This window comes from Chinchilla lanigera, unplaced genomic scaffold (genome assembly GCF_000276665.1).
Source record: "Chinchilla lanigera isolate Chin_1 unplaced genomic scaffold, ChiLan1.0 scaffold00065, whole genome shotgun sequence".
Lineage (NCBI taxonomy): Eukaryota > Metazoa > Chordata > Mammalia > Rodentia > Chinchillidae > Chinchilla > Chinchilla lanigera.
Genome location: NW_004955466.1, coordinates 5,495,089 through 5,518,149, shown reverse-complemented (window position 1 = coordinate 5,518,149; position 23,061 = coordinate 5,495,089). Strand labels below are relative to the sequence as shown.

The following is a 23,061-nucleotide window of genomic DNA, read 5'->3' as shown; positions in this document are numbered from 1 at the left end:
ATTCAAAGATTGAATCAGTAATGTATGCCACAATTTAGACAAATCTCCAAGAAATTATATTGAGTGAAAAAGCCAATCCCAAAATGTTACATATAATTCTATTTATGTAACATTTTAAAATAGCTTCTTTGAGATATACTGTAATTCATAAATTTATCCTTTTTTTTGGTTTTGCTATGTAGTTCAGGCCAGCCTCAAACTTGCATCGACCCACTTGCCTCAGCTTCCCAAGTGCTGGGGTCTCAGGTGTGTGCCACCATGCCCTGTCTATTTAAAATTTATGGTGGAGTATTTCTAGTATATTCACAGGATTATGCAGGCACAGTAGATTAGATTTTTTCCACTACAAGTTGAGATACAATTCACATAACATAAAATTCATCCTTTTAAACTATTCAGTAGTTTTTAGTATATTTAAAAATTGCACCAGGCATGGTGACCCACACTCAGCACTCGGGAGGTGCTGAGGCGGGAGGATTGTTTCGAGTTTGTGGACAGCCTGGGCTATACAGTGAGATCAAGGCCAGCCTGAACTGCATAGCGAGATCTTGTCTCAAAAAAAAGTTGCACAGTCATCACCACTATCTAATTCAAGAACATTACACTACCCTTGCCGAGCATGCACAAAGCCCTGGGTTCATAGTACAGGAAGAAGAGGAAGAAAGAGGAAAAGGAAGAGGAAGGAGGAGAAGAAGAAGAGGAAAAGTGGAGAAAAAAGAGCAAACTGGGCATAGAAGACATCTCTCCATTAGTTTTAACAACTACAAGTATATCTACTATTATCTCAGTAAAAATTTCAGTTAGAAACAATAGTAATTGAGCCAGGCGTGGTAGTGCACGCCTGTAATCCCAGCACTCGGGAGGCTGAGGCAGGAGGATCGCTGCGAGTTCAAGACCAGCCTGGGCTACAAAGTGAGCTCAAGGCCAGCGTGAACTGCATAGGGAGACCCTGTCTCAAAAAAACCACAATAGTAATTGTTCTGATATATATAGTTTAGCTGAACATTTTACTACTGCCATTTGCCCCTTCACAGCTGGCTACAGCTATCAAGTTTCTGCTTTGCATTATTACTGTCTAGTGGCAAGAGAAATATCTTATCTATGTGATAAAGCCACATTCTCTCACAAATAAAAGTATTGATAAAACTCAAACCAAACATTACTGGTAAAAAAACATGAAATGTATCTGAAGTTTAGGACACTAGACTTTATTATTCATCAGTGACTTTTCCCCATCACTCAAGTTTATTTACACTGTGGCCCACCAAGTGCTAGGCATGCATTTCAGCTCAATATCACTTTGCCTAAACTAGACAGCGCGGTTGCATCTCTTCCTCCTATTTCCGGCTTTACCCAAATAGAGCTCTCTTGCACCTGCGTCTCCATTATTGGGCAGAAGCACATAATAATGTGATTATTTTTTGTATGCCCCATAAAGAGGTAAAGTTAATTATAACAGAAAATTTAGAATGCATGGAGTGAAGAGAAAAGCTACCTTATCAAGACAATTGTGTTCCTGCGGAATTAAATGATAGGTTATTCACAGAGAGCAGATGACTCATGCTGACGCTTTCTGTTGAAATCAATTAGACTTACTTTTTAAAAATAGCTTTAACACCAGGAGATCATATAGTAACTGTCACTAATTTTTATTAAATTTAGAAAACGCCAGTAGGAGCTACAGAATACTTCTTAATATATATGGCATTTAAAACCATGTCAAAATGAGATCTTTTATAGACTTTTAGATATTTGCTCTGACAGATAGATGGGAAAGCGTTTGTAATTAGAAAATGATTTATGAACATATAGGGAGTAGCTTTTAAGAAATAATTTGAATCTAGGTATGATGGTGCAAGACTGTAATTCCAGCACTCACAAGGCTGAGCCAGGAGTGTGAGGTCAGACTGGCATAGTGAATTCAAGGCCAGCCTGAACTATGTAGTGAGACTTGGTTTCAAAAAACCAAAAATTAAAAATAATTTGAGAGCTGATACAATGGTAGACACCTGTAGTTGCAGCTACTTGGAAGGCTGAGGCAAGAAGATCACTTGAGTCCAGGGCTGGGGATTTAGCTCAGCAGCAAAAAGCGCCTACCTGGCAAGCGCAAGGTCGTGAGTTTGGTTCCCGGTACCAGAGAAAAACCAAAGAAAAAAATAATAATAATAAAAATAAAAAATAAAAAATAATTTAAAAAAAGATCACTTGAATCCAAGAGTTCAAGGCCTGCTTGGATAATATAGTGAGATCCTGGCTCAAAAATTAAATGTTTTTGCAAATAACTTACATATTTTCTTTAAATAAGGTACCTGAAATCTTTGACAATTTGGTTTAAAAGATTTTTAAAGAATTATGAATAAGCTGGGTGTGGTAGCACCCAGGAGGCTGAGGTAGGAGAATTGTTTCGAGTTTGAGGCCAGCCCCGGCTACAAAGCTCAAGGCCAGCCTGAACTGTGTAATGAAACCCTAAAAGACCGAAGAAAAAAAAAAAAAAGAATTATGCATAAATATTAAAATTTAACCTAATCCAAATTATCAAAACTCCCAAACTTATTTTATCTTATGTTTTATTTTATTGTCTTTTTGAGACAGGGTTTCATTATGAATTCACTCTGTAGCCCAGACTAGCCTTGAACTTGAAGTGATAGTCCTGCCTCAGTCTCCTGAGTGCTGGGATTACAGGCGTGTGCCACCACGCCCAGCTCCAAACTTCGTAAGTATTAATAATAGGTTATATTGTAGAGGAAAATGATGTTACTCATAAAACAACTTCAGGGATTTTTTTCAGGGATTGATGTCATATTTTTCTGCAAGAAATGACAAATGTAGAATGGGTGTGGTAGTACACGCCTGTAATCCCAGCATTGAAGGAAGCTGGGGTAGGGGATCACAGGTTTGAGTCCTGCCTGAGCAATGTTGTTTTGTGTTGTTTTGGCCTAAGCAATTTACCAAGAAAAGAGAAAAAATTTTAAAGGGCTGAGGATGTAGCTTAGTGGTAAAACACCCCTGGGTTTGATCCCCCAATACTGAAAAAGAAAAAAAAAAAAAAAAAAGACAAATACAAGAAATCTCTCCAAGGTGTAATAAAACTTGCTGTGACTATATAAACTACATTTAAACTTAAGCTCTATCCACCTCTCTATGCTTTTTTTTTTTTTTTTTTTCCTGGTACCGGGAACCAAACTCACGACCTTGCACTTGCCAGGCAGGCGCTGTGCCGCTGAGCTAAATCCCCAGCCCCCCACCTCTCTATGCTAAAAGAGGGAAAAGAGGTCAGGATATAGTTCAGTGGAAGAGTGCCTGCTTGGCAAGTGTGAGGTCATGAGTGCGATTCCCGGTACCAAAAATAAAATAAAATGAAAGACGGAAAGCACCAGCACAAACAAAATGGAAAGACACACACACACACACACACACACACACACACACACACACACACACACTGTGTGATCAAAACACAATGAATGGTAATTTTAAAAGTATTATAGTGAAAGACACACTGCCATTAGTCCCCTTCAGACTCCCCCGCTTCAAACACATTATCCCACTGTTTTCGCCACTTTCTGAAGCAGTTCTGGGAGTCCTCTTTTGTGAGGTCTTTTGTTGTTTGTGGCTGCCTCAGTGGTGAATCAGTTATGTTTCCCTTCGAAGAGCCAGAAGTCACACAGTGCCAGACCCGGTGACTACTAGAGGAAGAATGAATACTAGGGGAAGACACATGTAATGTTTTGTTTTTCTGTTTGTGTTTGTTTTTGTTTCGAGACAGGGTCTTGGCACGCAGTCCAGGCTGACCTCAAACTCCCTATATACTGCAGGCTGGTCTCAAATTTGAGGCGAACCTCCTGCCTCAGCCTCCCGAGTGCTGGGATTACAGGTGTGTGCTGCCACGCCCCATGATAATATTTTTACCAGCCTGCCTTACTGTTAGACGGCAGTTAGCAGCAGCATTCGCCATATTTGTTATCACAGCTCATAACGTTACTTACAAAAGAGAACTTCCAGAAATGCTTTAAAGTGACAGGAATTAAAAAAAAAAAAAAAGAAGTGACAGGAATGATGGTACAAGTGTGTTCAGAGAAAGGGGGAGGACTTTGATGGGGATTAAGAGCAATGTGCCTTGTACTGTGATGCATTTTTTAAAATTTAAACGTCTATATATTTGGATCATACCTTGTATTTGTCTAGGTATCTACTTAAATGAGTATTTGTATCTACTTAAATGAAACTTGGAAGCAGGCTATTGACATATGAGAACAGAAAAGAACTTTAATAAGGTCTGGGCAGAAAAGAGCCCAGTGTTACTGAGTTAAACATGTACCACCACCACCACATGTCTAAGTCCTAATCCTCAGTACCTTGAATGCAATTGTACTTAAGGACAGGGTATTTAAGTTACAATTGGGCTGGCCCTGACCCAACATGACTGACCTCCTTATAAGAAGAGGACAGCTGGACACAGACATGAAGGGAAGGCTGGGTGTGGTGGCGCACACCTGTAATCCCAGCACTCAGGAGGCTGAGACAGGAAGATTGTTGCAAGTTGGAGACCAGCCTGAGATACAAAGTGAGCTCAAGGCCAGCCTGAATTGCATAGTGAGAGCCTCTCTCAAAAAGACCAAAAAAAAAAAAAAAAAAAAAAGATATGAGGGGAAGACCATGAGCAAACTTAGGGAGAAAACTGCCATCCACAACCCAACCCTGCTGACACTTTGTCTCAGACTGTTGGCCTCACAACTGTGAGAATATAAACTTGTTCAGGCCACCAAGGCTGTGGTACTTTGTCCCAGCAGCCCTAGAAAAGAGATACAGCCTCTGTACATAGCTACTGATTCAAAGGGCTCATCACTGACCCCAAATGTAACCATTAAGTGCACTTTGTTTTATAAAGTAACCCTAAAATGTAGCCATGAACAACTACATCATAATGTCCTTAACGAGGTCGGTGGCCTGTGAGCTTCCAGCCATGGTTTCCTGCAAGACTGATTCTTGCAACAAATCCTGAGACTACTTAGGCTCAGCTGAAGAATCTCTACAAGCATTGTCTACTCTTCATCCCAGGGAGTAAAAGTAAAGGCATTTCCTACAAAATGTGCTTTCTGCCCTTTTGATCTATTGCTGCCGCTCAGGTGTTTTATCAAATATTAAATAAGACTAGGGGATATTTGCCAGTCGGTGGTATACTGAAAATAGCAACTCCTCCTTTTCATTAGGAATGGTTAGGGCTGGGTGGCAGAGTACTAGCTTAGCATGCACAAGGGTCTAGAGCCTTAGCACTGAAAAAAAAAAACCTGTTTAATAAATGTAACTGATTATTTCTATGACCTCAGTTTTGAGCACTTAAATGCACTTAACCCTGGGCCACCACAGCGAATGTCCCCTGCCAAAGACAGATGCGTGCCTAAATTAATGCTCCTTAGTGATAAAAGTTCAATATGGGGGGGGACAAAACTGGGTTAAAATGACCCCTTGAGCCTTTTATCAGAACATATCTGCCCCTGCTTTTACAGGGAATACAATTTCTCTGTGTTTTGTTTTCCTTCTTTGTGTGTGTGTGTGTGTGTGTGTGTGTGTGTTTTGTTTTCATTATTCATTTACCTCAGCTAAGAGAGTCTTGTTTTTCACCAGCAAACCAGTAAAGCTAGGATGGACTCGGTCAGCTGCCTTTGTCATGCTTGGGCTCCCATTGGGAACCGCTTCAAGAGGTGAATCAAAAGAAGCCTACAAAGAGAAATCGCCAATTAATTAACGAAGCACGCACCCTGTGGATCAGAACCCACTACGTTCCAGCCCACACAAACTCTTTTCAATGGCTTTAAAGAGGACACAGCTTTAAAACAGAAACCTAACAAATACAATAGCTCCTAGGAAAAGAGCAAGTAACATGCTTACCTACAAACCTACTTATTGTTTTCTAAAACACATTACTTACCAGACGACAATGTATAAGATAGCCATAAGTAAGTGCAGCACATCTAAACGGTGCAGATACAATTTTTGAGAGTACAGAAATCAAGAAAATGTATTAAATTTCTGGGAAAATTTTCATGTGTGTCTAACAAAAACTTTATAGGAACGTAAACTATTAAATTCATTAATAATCACTGACCAGAGGTCTACCAGTTCTTTTTTTGTTGTTTTATTTTTAGACAGGGTCTCATTAAGATGCTAAATTGTCCAGGCTGGGCTTGAACTTTAGGTCACTACTCCTGCCTCCCAGAGTGCTAAATCCTCAGGTGTGCACCGCCACCGCCAGCTTACCAGGGTAGTATGTTTCATTTTTGGTTACAAATAAGTTCCTATGCACACAATTATGTTTTTTAAAAGTCTGATTTCAGTAGTCAACATCCATTTTGTGGTTTTGCCACACCTATATTAAGGGTACACATTAGAGTGTACTTAGCTGTATTATGGGCTCTCTCGTGATATTAAAGAGGTTCCCAAACCGGGCATGGTGGTGCACACTTGTAATCCCAGCACTCAGGAGGCTGAGGTAGAAGGGTAGTGTGAGTTTGAGGCCAGCCTGGGCTACAAAGTGAGCTCAAGGTCAGCCTGCACTGCATAGCGAGACCCTGTCTCAATAAGACAAAAAAAAAAAAGGTTTCCAGTATTCTAAATTGTAATTAATGGAACTTTCAATAGGATAGCATTTATATGACTGAAATGAAACCATGAAAACTGTGGTAATTGGAATAACTAAAAATGTATTTAAAAACATATTATATGGCCCATTTAATGTACTAAAGGGCCGGGGATACAGCTCAGCGGCATAAGCACCCGCCTGGCAAGCACAATGTCCTGAGTTTGATACCTGGTACAAAAAAAATAATACTAAAGAAATGAAATATATTTTTTCTAAAATTATCAGAATTAATTTTGTGCCTACCAAGATACTACAAACAAAGATTTGCAAAAGAATACTAAATACCTATGCTCAAATGTTTTTTGTTTTGTTTTGTTTTGTTTTGTCTTTTTGAAACAGGGTCTCACTGTGCAGTTCAGGCTGGCCTTGAGCTCACTTTGTAGCTCAGGCTGACCTCGAACTCTCACCATCCTCCTTACCTCAGCCCAGGCTGGTCTCCAACTCACATTCAATATATGTAACGTATAAACAGCTTCTGATATATTGGTAGAATGGAATATTTCAAAAGGATGGAAATTATCTAAAAATTGCACATACATCAAAACAGTTCTCACTAAACAAAAGAATCGAGTCACAAAAGAATAAAACACTGTAATTCCATTCATATAATATTTTTTTGAGACAGGGTCTCGCTATGCAGTTCAGGCTGGCCTTGAGTTCACTATGTAACCTACACTGGCCTCAAACTCACAGCGATCCTCCTGCTTCTGCCTCCTGAATGCTGGGATTACAGGCATGTGCCACCACACCCGGTCACATAAATTTTTAAAACAGATAAAAATAAACAATATTGGTTAGGAGTACATAAATGGGCAGTAAAACTAAAAGGAAGCAAGAGAATAACGGATATAAAAGTTCAAAATATTTAGGGTTGAATTTTAGTTGGAAGAAAAGGATTCAGTCATGAAGGGGCACGTTGGAAGTTTCTAAGGTACTGGTAATGTTCTTTGAAGATAAGTGGTAGGTTGTCTAAAATGTGTGAGTGCATATATATTCTACAATCCCTTTATTATGACATTTTAATTTTATTTATGTATTTATTCTTTGGTGCTGGGAGCTGAACCCAAGCCCTGGTGCACAGTAAGCCCAGGCTCTACCACTGAGCTACATCTACTCCCTCTATTAAGACATTTTTAAGAATACGCCCCCACACAAACCAAATTTAGATACTTTTAAAGAAGCATATATATTCAAAGATATACATTGTATATATTAAATGAGACAGAAATGGAGGTAATGGAGGAAAACACAAGAGAGGCCTTGCCCAGAATGATGATAATATGCCACCAACTAAGGATGCTTAACTTGATAGTGTATCTGACATCTAGAACAGAAAGGTAAAGTGATCAAAATATGCTAAGTATCTTATTTAGTACACTGTAATAGCATTGATTTTAAACAGCAAACATAAATTATTTATTATATTAATATATAACTGGATAATATTTATTATATTCAGTCAGGCTTTTTATTTATAAAACTAAGACATACCCAGGTGGGTGTGGTGGTGCATACCTATAATCCCAGCATTCTTGGAGGCTAACACAGAAAGATTCAAAGTGTGAGCCCAGATTGGGCAACTTTGCATTTAGTGAGAGCCTCTCTCAAAATAAAACATTTTTTAAAGGGCTGGTGTATAGCTCAGTATGAAGGCCTTGAGTTCAATCCTCAATACCATCACAAGGAAAAAAAATCAACTGCAATTTATTTTGGTAGACAAGTACTTTCAAATATAGCTTGAAAAGTTTCTGTATTTCTGTTTGGTTTTTTTGGTGGGGGTACTGGGAATCGAATTCAGGACCTTGCACTTCCCAAGCAAGGTGCTGTGCCACATAGCTATATCCCCAGCTCCATATTTCATATTTATTTAAAATATATGGACAAGGAGGCATGCTGTATAAGGATACCTACTGCATCTTGTTTCTTCTTTTTTTTTTTTTTTTATCTTTTTGAGACAGGGTCTCGCTATGCAGTTCAGGCTGGCCTTGAGCTCACTTTGTAGCCCAGGTTGGTCTCGAACTCGCAATGATCCTCCTGCCTCAGCCTCCCAAGTGCTGGGATTACAGGTGTGAGCCACTACGCCTAGTGCATCTTGTTTATATAAGTAAATGTTTAAAAATTGTATTATATAAATATAGTCTGTAATGATACGTATATATATTTTTTGTTTTGCTTTTTGAGACAGGGTCTCACTATGTAGTTCAGGCTGGCCTTGAACTCACTATGTAGCCCAAGATGGCCTCAAACTCACAGTGATCTTCCTCCCTCACTTTCCCAAGTGCTGAGATTACAGCATATGCAACCACACTTGTTTTTTTTATTTTTTTTTAAACAAGGTCTCAATATGTAGTCCAGGCTGAATTTGAACTTGCTATGTAGCCCATGATGGCTTCAAACTCAAGATCTTCTTCCTGTCAGCCTCCCAAGTGCTGAGACTATGGGCATGGACAACCATTCTTGGCTGTTGTAATGATATTGATATAGCAGTTAACATGCATAGACTACATTTATGTGAATTAAAAAGAATAAGCCTCAAAAATACAACATTGAGTGCAAATAGTAAGAAAGTTATTATTTAGTAGAATACCATTTATAATAATTTTTATGAATGCCTAAAATTGCACTAGAGGCCTTGACATACATATTAAAAATATGAACATAGACCGGGCGTGGTGGCACACACCTGTAATCCCAGCAATCAAGAGGCTGAGGCAGGAGGATCCAAAGGAGTTTAAGGCCAGCCTGTGCCACATAGTGGGTTCAAGGTTAGCGTGAACTACATAGTGAGATCTTGCCTCAATAATTAATTAATTAATTAAATATGGACATAAAGGTTATATTTCTACTTCAGAATAATTGTTATCCTTGAAAAGGAAGAAAAAAAAATCCTGGGAAGTCAAATAATTCTTCCATTTTGGTTTGCAGTAGCAGCTACCCTAATATCCCCTCCCCCACTGGGTCCCTTCACCTCTCACAGTGGCGAATGCTTGGCAGCAGGGTATTCAGGGGTTGCCCAGTGCCAGGACTGGCAAGGTTTCTTACCAGCGGCTGCCTTCCCCTACCTGTTCAATTGTTTATATTGTCCATCTCAGCTGCACAGGGCAGATCAAAGGATGGGTGATACAGTCCCTGTACTTCTCAGTGTGCTTGAAATCAAATACAAAAATTAGGATATGGGGCGGGAGATGTAGCTCAGTGGCACAGGGCTGCCTGGAGCGCACAAGGCCCTAGGTACAATGCACAGCTCTGGGCCAAAAAAATGTACAAATATAACCCAAATGACTCTTAAAAATCATAAAATATCAGGATGTTATCAGATGGCAAAAACTGTGATTGTGCTATAATACAGTTAAATTTCAATCTAGATTTTCATACCTGTCTGGTCAGTCCAGAAGAAAACATAACATGTTACTCTTGTGTTTTTTGAGATAGGCCATATATATATATCTTTTTCTTTTTCTTGTTCTTTTCCCCTAGCAAAGAAACCAGGCTTCTCCTCATCTAAACCTACCAAGGGGAGCAAAGACAATATTTCCCCTAGGTCACCCTCCCTCTTTTGAAGCCCCACCTCAGACTCCATTTCCTAGCAGTTATAAGCTAAACTCTGGATGGATCTTTCTAGGGGTCTTACAGATATTAATGGAAGGAACATCATTTGATCCACAAACATAAGACTGCCCTAAGGTCTAGCCCATAAAACAAGTCTGTAAAGCACAAGGTAAACATGGTACACTTGGAAGGTATTGAGACTACTCAGTTCTCTCACTAAATCACCATGGCCTCGCTAGTGTTCACTTTCCTAATCGCAAAATAATAGGATTGGTTGAAATTAACTTAGAGACCCTTTTATAGGTATTCTTCAATGTTTTAGGGTAACGGGCATCAGTGAAATGTCAAAACTACCAAAAGGAGCAAAAAATGAACAAAATCCGTTTGAGGTTTCATTGGAGTCGGATGTTTCGTTGGTCCCTGTTCTACAGTCAAGCCAGGAATCAAAAGAAGTTAGGGGCAGGGGATGAAGAAAAGGATTCAGGTGTGTTGTGTACATGTTCCATGAGGGATGTAATCATTACGTATTGTAAACACGTTCTAATAAAAAAAGAAAATAAAGAAGTGGAAGATCTTTTGACCACAACTCTTGAATCGTTCATTCACGGATACATAAGGGCACTAGCATAGGCAAATCTGGAAGCAGAACTGGACTTTGCCTTTCTTCTAGCGCTCAGATGTATGGAGATTATTTTACTTCTCTCTGAGAATGGGAAAAAGTAAATACCAGAGTACAACTCACCACTGGGCTGTTCTTCCAAGCTGACAGACGCCTGACTTCTGATGGTATCGCCTCCTGGGCCCCTTTCACTTGGCCAGTAGCAAGCCTTCCTGGATCTGACTGGTTTGAAGACTGAACAAGGTTTGACATGCTGGAGATACAAGAAGCATGAAATAGATCTAATGGTGACCCAAGGTGCTTCCAACAGGAGTTGCCATGGAGCACGCAGGAAGAGATACTGAGGTCTGCTCAACGCCAAGAGAAATGTCTTCCAGAAGGTTCCACTGCAGGTCCGCGGTGTTTAGCCAGACCTCCGAAGGAGCTGCTGCTGAGCCTATCTCTTGGAGACAGGTGAGCCTGGTTTCTAACAATAGCATCAGACATTCTTTAGATTGTAACTGGTTCAAGTACAAGCACTCTATTATTTATAAATAAACTCATTGAAATGCTAATAGTGAATCACATCTTTGGGGTACTTGACAAATAAATTCCCTTATTTTCAATTTCTCACTCCATCAGGAATGCTAAACTATATCCCCCAAGATATAGCCAAAACATAAGCCAACCATGTGCTAATAATGTAGCACGAGATAGTTCATAGTGTTTTTTCCCCCCAATGGAAAATAAAATGTAACCTTGCAGTATAATTTTTATAAATTCATCTTCCCAAGGCCTTCAATATCACTATAAGCCTATTTTTCCTACCCAGTTTAATTCCATTTCCTTTCCTAAAGTAAAATTTTATTTTATTTTATTTTATTTTATTTATTTATTTTTATCTTTTTGAGACAGGGTCTCGCTATGCAGTTCAGGCTGGCCTTGAGCTCACTTTGTAGCCCAGGCTGGTCTCAAACTCGCAATGATCCTCCTGCCTCGGCCTCCCGAGTGCTGGGATTACAGGCGTGTGCCACCACGCCCAGGCCCCTAAAGTAAAATTTTAAAAAATAGAGGAAGCCTGGAGTTGTAGCTTAGTGGCAGAAGGTTTGCCTGGCATATGTGAGGCCCTGGGGTTCAGTCCTTCCGAAAGACAGCAACAAAAAGAGGTACGGCATCTTCCAGAATAATGACAGGATAAAGATTTCTTTCTTCTTAAGTGGTGTGTGTGTTTTCTTTGCTAAATAGTATCTTTTGGAAAACTGAACAGTCCAAGGATTAGAGGAATTTTCATAGGAGAAGAAAGAAAAAAGTCAAGACTATGTGATTTAAGCATCACAGAAGAGAAAGCATAAAGTCTTATCTTTCTGTAATAACCCTGAAAACTGTTTTATTTTTTTATTTATTTATTTTTTTTTTGGGTTTTCTCCGGTACCGGGAACCGAACTCACGACCTTGCGCTTGCCAGGCAGGCGCTTTGCCGCTGAGCTAAATCCCCAGCCCCCTGAAAACTGTTTTAAAAGTCATGATTAATTCATTCTAGCTGTATAGTATGGAAGGTAACTATTAAAGTATAAATATCTCTAAAGAGACGTCAACCTCTTCCTTATTTTCATGATTTGATACTGCAGATCATCTATTCTTTTTCTAAGAACAAATAAAGAGAATCAAAGAACTAAAGTTTTGGTAGATGAAAAGGAAAATAAACAGGTCCTTAATACCAGAATGAGAATGATACTGAAGACAAACGTGTTTGTCATTTTGTCATTTTTGTTCTTTGGCTTTTGAGACAATCTTTTTTTCTTTCTTTCTTTCTTTTTTTTTTTTTGTCTTTTTGAGACAGGGTCTCGCTATGCAGTTCAGGCTGGCCTTGAGCTCACTTTGTAGCCCAGGCTGGCCTCGAACTCGCAATGATCCTCCTGCCTCAGCCCCCCAAGCTGGCCTCCAACTCACTGCGATCCTCCTACCTCAGCAATAACCCTGAATATAGTATACTACTCTGGATTTAGCAGAAAGTAAAAAGTATAAATTTTTTACCACATCAGGCACAAGAGAAAATCTCAAATCCAAGGTCAATTCCCAAAAGACACTTGAGCTGTCCACTAACGTGGCTGTCCTGCACAATGTGCCAGTAGAATGTTTGCACTTCAGGGAAGCTGTTGCTAAGTGAACACGTAACAAAGGTTGAAGAAAGAAGAACCAGCCAGGTGGGGTGGCACATGCCTATAATCCCAGCACTCGGGAGGCCGAGGCAGGAAGACTGCCATGAGTTTGAGGGTAGCCTGTGCTAAATAGTGAGTTTAAGACCAACCTGAACTATATAGTGAGTCCCTGTCTTTAAAAAAAAAGAAAAGAAAAGACAAAGAAAGAGAGAGAACTGCTAAAGTGATATGGTTAGACGAGTGGTTCCTTATTTCCCTAATGTATTTTTGATGACAAAATACGCATATACTTCAAATATTATCTACTTTTCAAGAAATACTGATATACTGAAATACTAACCTCACTTCAAGGTCTGACTTAATTGGTTGACACCATGGTAAAAATGTATGCTTTTAATTTTTATTAGTACATGTTTGCAAAATAATGATTACAGTCCTTGTGAGGAGTTGGTATGCCCTCCCTCTGTACTTGCAAGCTATTTTTGTTTGCTTGTTTTGTTTTTTGAGACAAGGTCTCACTATGTAGTTCATGCTGGTCTTGAACTTACTGTGTAGCCCAAGCTAGGCTCAAACTCCTGGCGATCTTCCTGCCTCAGCCTCTTGAGTGCTGTGATTACAGTTGTGTGCCACCATATCCAACTTGTCTTCAGTTGTCTCCTTCCCTTTTCAGAAGATCTATCTCCCTATTTCCTATTATCTATCTTTTATTTTACTGTTTCTGTGTATCTTGGGTTTCTCATGTAAGAGAATGTATACAATATTTGAGCTTCTGTATATGATTTATTTCACTTAACATTATGATCTCAATTTTCATCCATTTTCATATAAATGACTCAACTTCATCCTTTTTTATGGCAGAGTAGTTCTCTGTTGTGTGTAAGTGCTGCATTTTCTTTATCCATTCATCTGTTGATGGATATATAGTCCACTTCCAAGATTCAGCTATTTTACTTTGTGCTACTGTAAACATGAATTTGCATGCATCACTGTGATATGGCGTCTTTAACTCCTTTTTGAGGAGGATACCCAAAAGGGAAATAGCTGAGTCAAAGAGAATTTCTAGTTTTAGCTTTTAAAGAAATCTCCGTACTAATTTCCACAGTGGTTGTACAAGTTTACGTTCCCACTAACAGTGCAGGAAGGTCCTTTTTCCCCTCCAGCCTCTTAAGTAGTTGGCAATATTTGATTTCTTGATGATAGCCATTATTTCTGGAGTGAGGTAAAATCCCAATTTGCACTTCTCTGATTGCCAGAGGTTGATTCTAGGTGTCTGCTGGCAGAATTTTGGGGGTCTTCTATGTAGAGAATCACATCATATACAAATAAGGATAATGTGACTTCTTTTCCTCTAGGTACTCCTTTTGTTTCTTTCTCTTGCCTGATTGTTCTGCCTAATGTTTTGACTACTATATTTAACAAGAGTGGTGATACTGGACATCCTTGACTTGCTCCTGGTTTTGTTTGTTTTTTGTTTTTTGAGACAGGGCATTGCTAGGTAGTTTAGGCTGGACTTGAACTCAAGGTGACCTGCCTGCCTCAGCCTCCTGAGCACTGGGATTACAGGCCTGAGCCATCATGCCCAGCTTCTTCTTACCTTTACTTGGCTCAAACTTGTTCTGTAGAGCTTGTTTCTCTTCCTACCTTTAATAAATGTAAAACCTTGCTACCTTTTATGTTTGTCTTGAGCAATACTTGTGTAGGAAAGGACCTAGAAACCACCTGCAGAAGGAGGCTACAGTATCCCCAAATCCAGTAACACTGTGACATTTCAAAGATATATTTAGCAATATCTCCTAAAGCCAAATATGTCTACCCCAGGTCTCAGTAGTTCAAATCCATCCATCACAGACTGTGGCCACGGTCATGTTCAACACCCAGTGCAGAGTTCAGGAACGGAAGCAAACTTTTGCCCAGTGCTTCTGTTCATGAACTGAATTATTCATGAACAGAAGCATTTGTGAACCCAAGAATTACCATACTACTTCCACATCATTGCCTATTATTGGATTATTCAGAGTTTTTATATCTTCTTTTATATCTTGTGTTAATTCTGACGTATGTAGTCATCTATTTATTCTGGATTCTCCAACTGATTGGAGTACAGGTTCTTGAAGTAGTTACTAATAATCTTCTGTATTTTTGTGGTGTCTATTGTAATTTTACCTTCTCCGTTCCTCATAGCATTGATAATGTCTCCCCCTCCACTTTTTTTGTAACATGGGCTAAGGACTTGTCTATTTTGTTTATTCTTTCAAACAACCAACTTATTGGTTCATTGTTTCTGTGTGTACTTTAGTCTCACTTTCATTAATTTCTGCTCTGATCTTTATATGCATATTATAATTTAGATTCTCTTCCATTTACTTAACTATGCTTCATGGGCTTAGCATATGGTCTATTTTGGAGAAAGTCCCATGTGTTGCTGAGAAGAATGTGTATTCTATTTTTATTGGGAAGGTCCCTCTAGATATTTATTAAGTCCATTTCTTCGAAGGTTTGGCTCAACTCTGATGTATTTTTTTTGTCTAGTCAATCTCTTTGTCATAGTGGGATATTGATGTCCTCCACTATAGTTGTGTTGATATAAATAAATATCATATAAATATGATCTTTTATGTCCAATAGTGTTTGCATTATGAAGTTGGGTGCACTGGTGTTCAGTCCATATATGATTATAATTGTTGTTTCATCCTGTTGAATTGTTCTCTGAACTACCATAGAGTGACCTTATTTACCTCTTCTGATCAGTTTGGTTTTTTTTTTTTTTTTTTTTTTCCATTCTACTGCCTTAGCTTTTTTTTTGGTCTTTTTGAGAAAGGGTCTTGCTATGCAGTTCACGCTGGGCTTGAGCTCACTTTGTAGCACAGGCTGGTCTTAAACTTGTTAATAATCCTCCTGTCTCAGCCTCCTGAGTGCTTTTCTGATCAGTTTTGCCATGAAGTCCACTTTGTCTGAAAATAGGATAGTTACTCCTGTTTGTTTTTAAGTTTTCATTGCATGAAGTATTATTTTCCATCCTTTTATTGTTAGTTTGTGAATTTCTTTTTGGATTAAATGTAGTTTTTTATATACAACATATCATTGTTTCCTGATCCATTCTGCAAACCTGTCTTTCAATTGGGAAAGTCAGATCATTCACATTATGAGCTATTACTGAAAGGTACTGACTTATTCCTGTCATTGCATTATTTTCCTGTTAGTGATTCCCCTTGTCCCTCCATCTGCTTAATGCTCACCCCACCTGGTGTATTGATTCTATTAAACTTTGTGCACTGTTGAACTTCATTGTCTCTTTCTAGGATATCCTTGAGAATTTTTTGGAGTACTGGTTTGGTGGTCATGAATTTCTTAAAGTTCTTTCTGTCATGGAAATATCTTATTTCCCCATCAATTTTGAAAGATGGTTTTGCAGGGTGTTTCAGTCTGGGTTGGAAGTTGTTTTCTTTTAGGGCTTGAAACACTTCATTCCAAGTGCTCTTGGCCTTTGAAGTTTGTTTTGTGATGTCTGCTGTAATTCTAATGAGTTTCCCTTTATACGTGATTTCTTCATTTTTCTCTTACAGCTTTTAAAATTCTGTCCTTGTGTTGGACTTCTGGGATTTTGACAGTGATGTGTTGTGGAGAAGTATATTTCTGATTATGCTAGTTGAGATTCTATATGTTTCACCTCTCTGCGTGTTTTTTTTCTCTGCATGTTTGGAAAATTTCCTGCTATTATTTCTCTAAACAGGTTTTTTATGCCATTTGTGCTGTCTTCTGATTTTTCTCTAATTCCAGTTAATCTGAGTGTTCTTTGGGTAATTTAGCAGTTGATGGATCTTTGTGTTCTCTTATTGTTTTCAAGGCACCTATGAATAACTGATCACTGGCACCTACCCTTTTAGGCCCATACTGTCCTTACCTTAGTCACTTCAGCCGCCCATGCTTTTATCAATGGAGTTTTTAACTTCCTGGATTTCTTTTTTTTTTTTTTTGGTTTTTCTCCGGTACCAGGAACCGAACTCACGACCTTGCGCTTGCCAGGCAGGCGCTTTGCCGCTGAGCTAAATCCCCAGCCCCCTTCCTGGATTTCTTAGGGTAACTTTTAAGGGACTCAAACTCTTTGCTAAACTGGACATTCATGTTTTTTTTATTTTTATCAGTACATTTTAGGGTATATATAATGATCATATTCATCAGAGAATTTGTACCTTGATGTAATTTTTTTCCCATTCCCCTTCCTTCCCTTCAACCTCTCCTGTCCTCCCCATTTACAAAAGCTTTGTTTCCATTTTTTCCTCCTTTTCTCATTTTTTTTACTTTTCTATTCTTTCCTTTCCCCCTCCACCCCACCTTGCTATCCTCTCCACTTGAACATTTTCTTCCTATTTCATAATACCTATTATACATTTTGGTCCTTATTTACACTTTCAGTTTCTCACACCAGAGAAACGATGTGGTATTTACACATGCCTGTGTGATTTATTTCACTTAAGAGTATGGTCTCCAGGTACATCCATTTGCATATGCTTCTTTATAGCAGAGTAGCACTCCAATGTTTAAAAAAAATTACATCTTCTTTATCCATTCACCAGTTGATGGGCATTTGGGCTATTTCCAAGATTTGTCTATTACAGTGTGTCTCACTATAAACATAGGTGTGCAAATGTATGATGCTTTTAATTCTTTTGGGAACATACCAAGAAGGGGAATAGCGGGGTCAAATAGAACCTCCACTTTACTTTTTGAGGAATCTCCACAGTGATTTCCACAGTGGTCGTACCAATCTATACTCCCACCAACAGGGAAGAAGGGTTGCTTTCCCCCTAGAGCCCTGTCAGCATTTGTTATTGGTTAATTTCTTGATAACAGCCATTCTTTCTGGGATGAAATGGAATCTCTCGCTCTTTTTTTTTTTTTTTTTTTTTTGTCTTTCTGAGACAGGGTCTTGCTATGCAGTTCAGACTGGCCTTGAGCTCATTTAGTAGCCCAGGCTGGTTTTGAACTCATAACGATCCTTCTGCCTTGGCCTCCCGAGTGCTGCGATTACCGGCATGTGCCACCATGCTCAGGCGAGATGGAATCTCAATGTTGCTTTAATTTTCATTTCTCCAATGACCAATGATGTTGAACATTTTCCCATATATTTAATTGCTATTTCTATTTCTTCATCTGAGAAGTATCTATTCAGTTCTGATTCCCATTTTTGGATTTGGTCTTTAAATTTGGTTTTTAAATTCTGATTTTTTTTTGAATTCTTTATGTATCCTAGATCATAGTCTTTTGTCTGAAGAATTTTTAAATTCTGATTTTTTTGAATTCTTTATAAATTCTGACTTTTTTGAATTCTTTATATATCCTAGATCAGAGTCTTTTGTTTGAAAAGCAGCTCAAAAATTTTTTCCCACGCTGTAGGTTGTCTCTTCACTCTGTTGTTGGTTTCACCTAGTGTGCAAAAGCTTTTTAGTAAGATGAGTTCCCAGTTGTTGATTCTTTGTGAGAGTTCCTGTGTGATCAGGGCTTTGTTCATAAAGCCTTTGCCTACACCAATGTCTTCAAGAGTTCTACCTCTTCTCTCTTCCAACAGACTAAATGTTTCTGTTTTAATATTTAGATCATTGACCCATTTTAATTTTAGTTTAGTGTTGGTTTAAAATATAGGTCTAGGGCCAGGGATATAGCTCAGTGGCACAAGCACCTGCCTAGCAAGTGCAAGGTCCTGAGTTCGAGTCTCAGTACTAAAAAAGAAAAAAGATACAGGTCTAATTTTAATCTCAATGTGGAAATCCAGTTTTTTCAGTACCACTTATTAAAGAGACTTTCTTCCAATGAATGAGTTTGGTACCTTTGTTAAAGATAAGGTGGTTAAATATGTCTGGAGTTGTTCTGAATCTTCTAATCTAGCAGTCACCTCTGGGTCTGTTTTTTTTTTTTTGCCTGTACCATGTTGTTTTTATCACAGTAGTTTTGTAGTATAACTTCAAGTCTGGGTTTGTGATGCCCCTGGCTTGGCTTTGTTGCCCAGAATTGCCTTTGCTATTCTAGGTCTTTTCTGGTTCCAAATGAATTTTAGGATTGTTTTGCATAATTTAGTTAGATATGCTGTTGGACTTTGATCAGAATTGTATTAAATCTCTATAACAATTTTGGAAGTATGGCAATTTTCACTATATTGGTTCTTCCTACCCAAGAGCAAAGGATATCTTTCCATTTTCTACTATCTTCTTAAATCTCCTTTTTTCAGAGTTCTGTAGTTTTTAAGGTAGAGGTCTTCTACTTCCTTCATTGGATGAATTCCTAGGTATTCCATTTTTCTAGATACTATTGTGATGGGTGTTATCTCCCTAATTTCTCTTTCTGTGAGTTTGTTATTCGTGTACAGGAAGGCTAAGGATTTTTGAATATTGACTTTGTATCCAGCTATGCTACTGAATTTTGGTTATTAAATCTGTAAGTCTTTTGGTGGAGGCTTTGGGTTCTTTAATCATGTCATCTATGAATAATGATAATTTCAATTCTTTCTTTCTTATCCTTACTTATTTATTGATTGATTGATTGTCTTTTTGAGATAGGGTCTCCCTATGTAGTTCAGGTTGGCTTTGAGCTCACTTTGTAGCCCAGGCTGGTCTCAAACTCTCAATGATCCTCCTGCCTCAGGCTCCCGAATGCTAGGATTACAGGTGTGTGCCACCATGCCCAGCAAATTTTTTTTTTTTTTTTTTTTTTTGTACAGGGAATAGAACTCGGGACCTCATGCTTGCCAGGCAGGTGCTTGTGCCACTGAGCTACATCCCGGCCCTCATATTCTTTTACTTTTCTCACTTGTCTAATTGCTCTGGCTAATGTGTCTAGAACTATGTAGAATAAGAATGGTGACAGTGGTCAAGCTTATCTTGTTTCTATTTTAGAGTGAAAGTTTTTACTTTTTGTAAATTCAGTGTGATGTTGGGTGTTCGTTTGCCATAGATGGCTTTTATCAAATTGAGATAAAGACCATCTATTCCAATTTTATGTACTGTTTTTTATCAGGAATGGGTATTAGATTTTGTCAAATGCATATTCTTCATCAACTGAGATGATCATATGTTTTTTGGCTCTGTTAATATGGTGTATTACATTTATTTATTTGTGTATGATGAACCACCCCTGTATCCCTGGGATAAATGCTACTTGGTTATGGTGCATAATTTTCTCATTGACTGACTACATTGTTTACCAGTATCTTACTGAGGATTTTTGCATCTTTGTTCATTAGGGAGATTGGGCTGTAGTTCTTTTCTGTAGGTCTTTCTCTGGTTTTGATATCAGGGCAATGCTAGGTTCCAGGAATGAATTTGGTAATATTGATTCTCTTTCAATTTCCTTAAAGAATATCAACATTAGTGGCATTAGTTCTTCTCTAAATTTCTTGTAGAACTCAGCAGTGAATCCGTCAGGATCTGGGCTTTTCTTGGTCAGTAGGTTTTTAAGTACATCTTTAATTTCATTGACCAATATTGCTTTATTACAAATTTGTATATCTTCTTAGTTCAGCTTTGGTAATTCATATGTATCAGGAATCTGTCTATTTCTTCTGCATTTTGCATCTTAGAATACAAATTCTCAGAGTAAGTATAAATGATCTGGATTTCTGAGGGTTTGTTGTGATTTCACACTTTTTATTAATTGCGTGGATTTGAGTCTTTTATTTCCTTTTTGATAAGGCTAATAAGGCTTAGTTGATTTTATTTAATCTTTCAAAGAACCAATTTCTTGATTCATTGATTCTTGTATTACTTTCTTAGCCTCCATTGCATTAATTTCTACTGAATTTTATAATTTCCTCTCTTATACAAGCTTTGAGCTTGACCTACTCTTCTTTTTTAGAAGCTTGAGGTTCAAACTTTCTAATATTTCTAATGTTCCTGTTTTCCTGATATGAGTAATCACTGTTATAAATTTCCCTCATAGGACTTTCATTATGTCCCATAAGTTCTGGTGTGTTGTACTATCATTATTGCTTAATTGCAGAAACTGTTGAGTTTCTTAAGTTCATCTGTGACCCATTTGTTGTTCAGGAGGGTGTTATTTAATTTCTATGTGTTTATGGAATTTTGGGGCGTTTCTCTTGCCATTGATTTCCAATTTCACTGCAATATGGTCAAATAATATGCATGAGATAATTTAAATTATTTTGTTTTTTTTCCCACTGTTCACACCTATATTTCAAGTTTGGAAATGCATATATGCAAGCAGCAATACAAAATGATTCATGAAGAATGTATAATTCTTTTGCATTTACTTAGGCATGTTCTGTTTGCTTGTATATAGTCTATTTTAGAGAATGTCCCATGTGCAGTTGAAAAGTATTCTGATGTTCTGGAGTGGAACACTCTATAGATCTCTACTAAGTCCATCTGTTCAAAAGTTTGTTTCGGGGGTTGGGGATTTAGCTCACCGGCAAAGCACCTGCCTGGCAAGCGCAAGGTCGTGAGTTCGGTTCCCGGTACCGGAGAAAAACCAAAAAAAAAAAAAAAAGTTTGTTTCAGTTCTAATATTTCATTTGATTTTTTTCTAGGTGATCTATTTGTGACAATGGTGAGATTCCCCAACTGTATTAGTGCTTATTTGATTTTTCTTTTATTTATTTACTTATTTGATTTTTCATGTTTGTTAACATTTGTTTCATATAGTCCAACGCACTGGTATTTGGTACATTTATTTTTATGATTGTTATCTTTTCCCCCTTGGGTTGTTTATAAGGATGTAATGATCTTCTTTGTCTCTTAATCAATCTTGACTTGAAAAATCTACTTTGTTTGTAAATGGAATAGCTACCCCTGCTCTTTTCTGGGTTCCTGTTTTATGGAGTACTGTTTTCCATTTTTTGACTTTCAGTCTATGAATTTCTTTTTGAATTAAATGTATTTCTTGTGTGCAGTATATTGTTGGGTCTTGCACTTGAACCATTCTGGCAGTCCACTTCTTTTGATTGGTGAACTGAGACTCATAACTGGTATGTATCGACTTGTCACAGTCATGTTATTTACCTGTTGTTGTTACCTGTTACTTTTTCTCCACTCTCTGTTTGCCTTGCCTGTTCAATTCATTCTGTTGGGCTTCATGGAATTGTAGTCCTTGTTATCTCTCTCTAGAATGTCCTTCAGAACATTCTGGAGGGCTGGTCTGATGTTCAGGAATTTTTTTAGGTGTTGTCATGGAAGTATCTTATTTCTCCATCAATTTTGAAAGAGAGTTTAGTGGGATACATCAATCTGGGTTGGAGATTGTTTCACTTTAAGGCTTGAAATATTTCACTCCATGCTCTCCTTGACTTGAGGGTTTGGGCTGAGAAAGGTTGCTGTGATTATAGTGGGTTTTCCTTTATAGGTAATTTATTTCTTTAACAGCTTTTAATATTATTTTGAATTTCTAGAATCTTGACTATTATATGCCTCGGTATAATTTTTTTTTTTTTTATCATGGCTAAGTGGATTTCTATATGCCCCACTTTTCTGGAGGTTAAACTTTATTTTTCTTTCTTGGGAAGTTTTCTGCCATCACATCTGTGAACAGGTTTCTTTGTTATTTGTGCTATCTCCTGCTTGTTCATTGATTCTAATCAATCTCATGTTACTCTTCTTTGCATCACCTAGCAGCTGCTGGATTGATTTCTGGTGGTCCCTTGCTATTTTTAAGAAATCTTTTTTCATGATCACAAATCACAATCCTGTCTTCTATATCTGAAATCAGTCCTCACATTGGCTCATTCTGCTGCATACACTTTCGATGGAATTTTTAATCACCTGTGTATCTGTTTGCATTGGTTTGTGGATTCCATATGGATTCCACTTCTTCCCTGTGTTGGATATACATAGTTTCCACCATAAGATCCTCTAATTTTTTTTTTTTTTTAATTGTATCTGCTATAGATTGATTAGGCATGTCTTTCATTATGGTCACTATATCTGTAGTTTTCCTTACTTATTTTTTCTAGAGCCCTGTTCATCTGCTTGGTTACTTCCACTGTCACTTCAGAGAGCCCAGGGAGACAGCTTTTGGATTCTTCTACCTCTTTGCCCCCAGGATTTGCCTGTGATGAGCTGGAAGTCTGGGGCTGCATCTTGTTTAAGTCTTGCTCATTTTCTTTTTAATTT

The 23,061-nt window shown here is 38.1% G+C and overlaps 1 protein-coding gene across 6 annotated transcripts in view; it reads right to left on the bottom strand.

Annotated features, from left to right (window-relative positions):
- Window positions 1-23,061, bottom strand: part of LOC102003327 — a 62,395-nt gene that overhangs the window by 30,197 nt on the left and 9,137 nt on the right. For 3 of the 6 annotated variants that reach the window (XM_005399132.1, XM_005399135.1, XM_005399134.1), the window contains exons 1-3: window positions 12,822-12,922; window positions 10,932-11,061; window positions 5,596-5,718 (exon numbers count right to left, since the gene is read on the bottom strand). In XM_005399132.1, the coding sequence (XP_005399189.1) occupies window positions 5,596-5,718; window positions 10,932-11,061; window positions 12,822-12,826 (258 nt within the window). In that variant the 5' untranslated portion in view covers window positions 12,827-12,922. Of the gene's footprint in view, window positions 1-5,595; window positions 5,719-10,931; window positions 11,275-12,821; window positions 12,923-23,061 lie in introns of those variants that run through there. The other 3 variants (XM_013522017.1, XM_013522018.1, XM_005399133.1) reach the window with 3 other exon arrangements.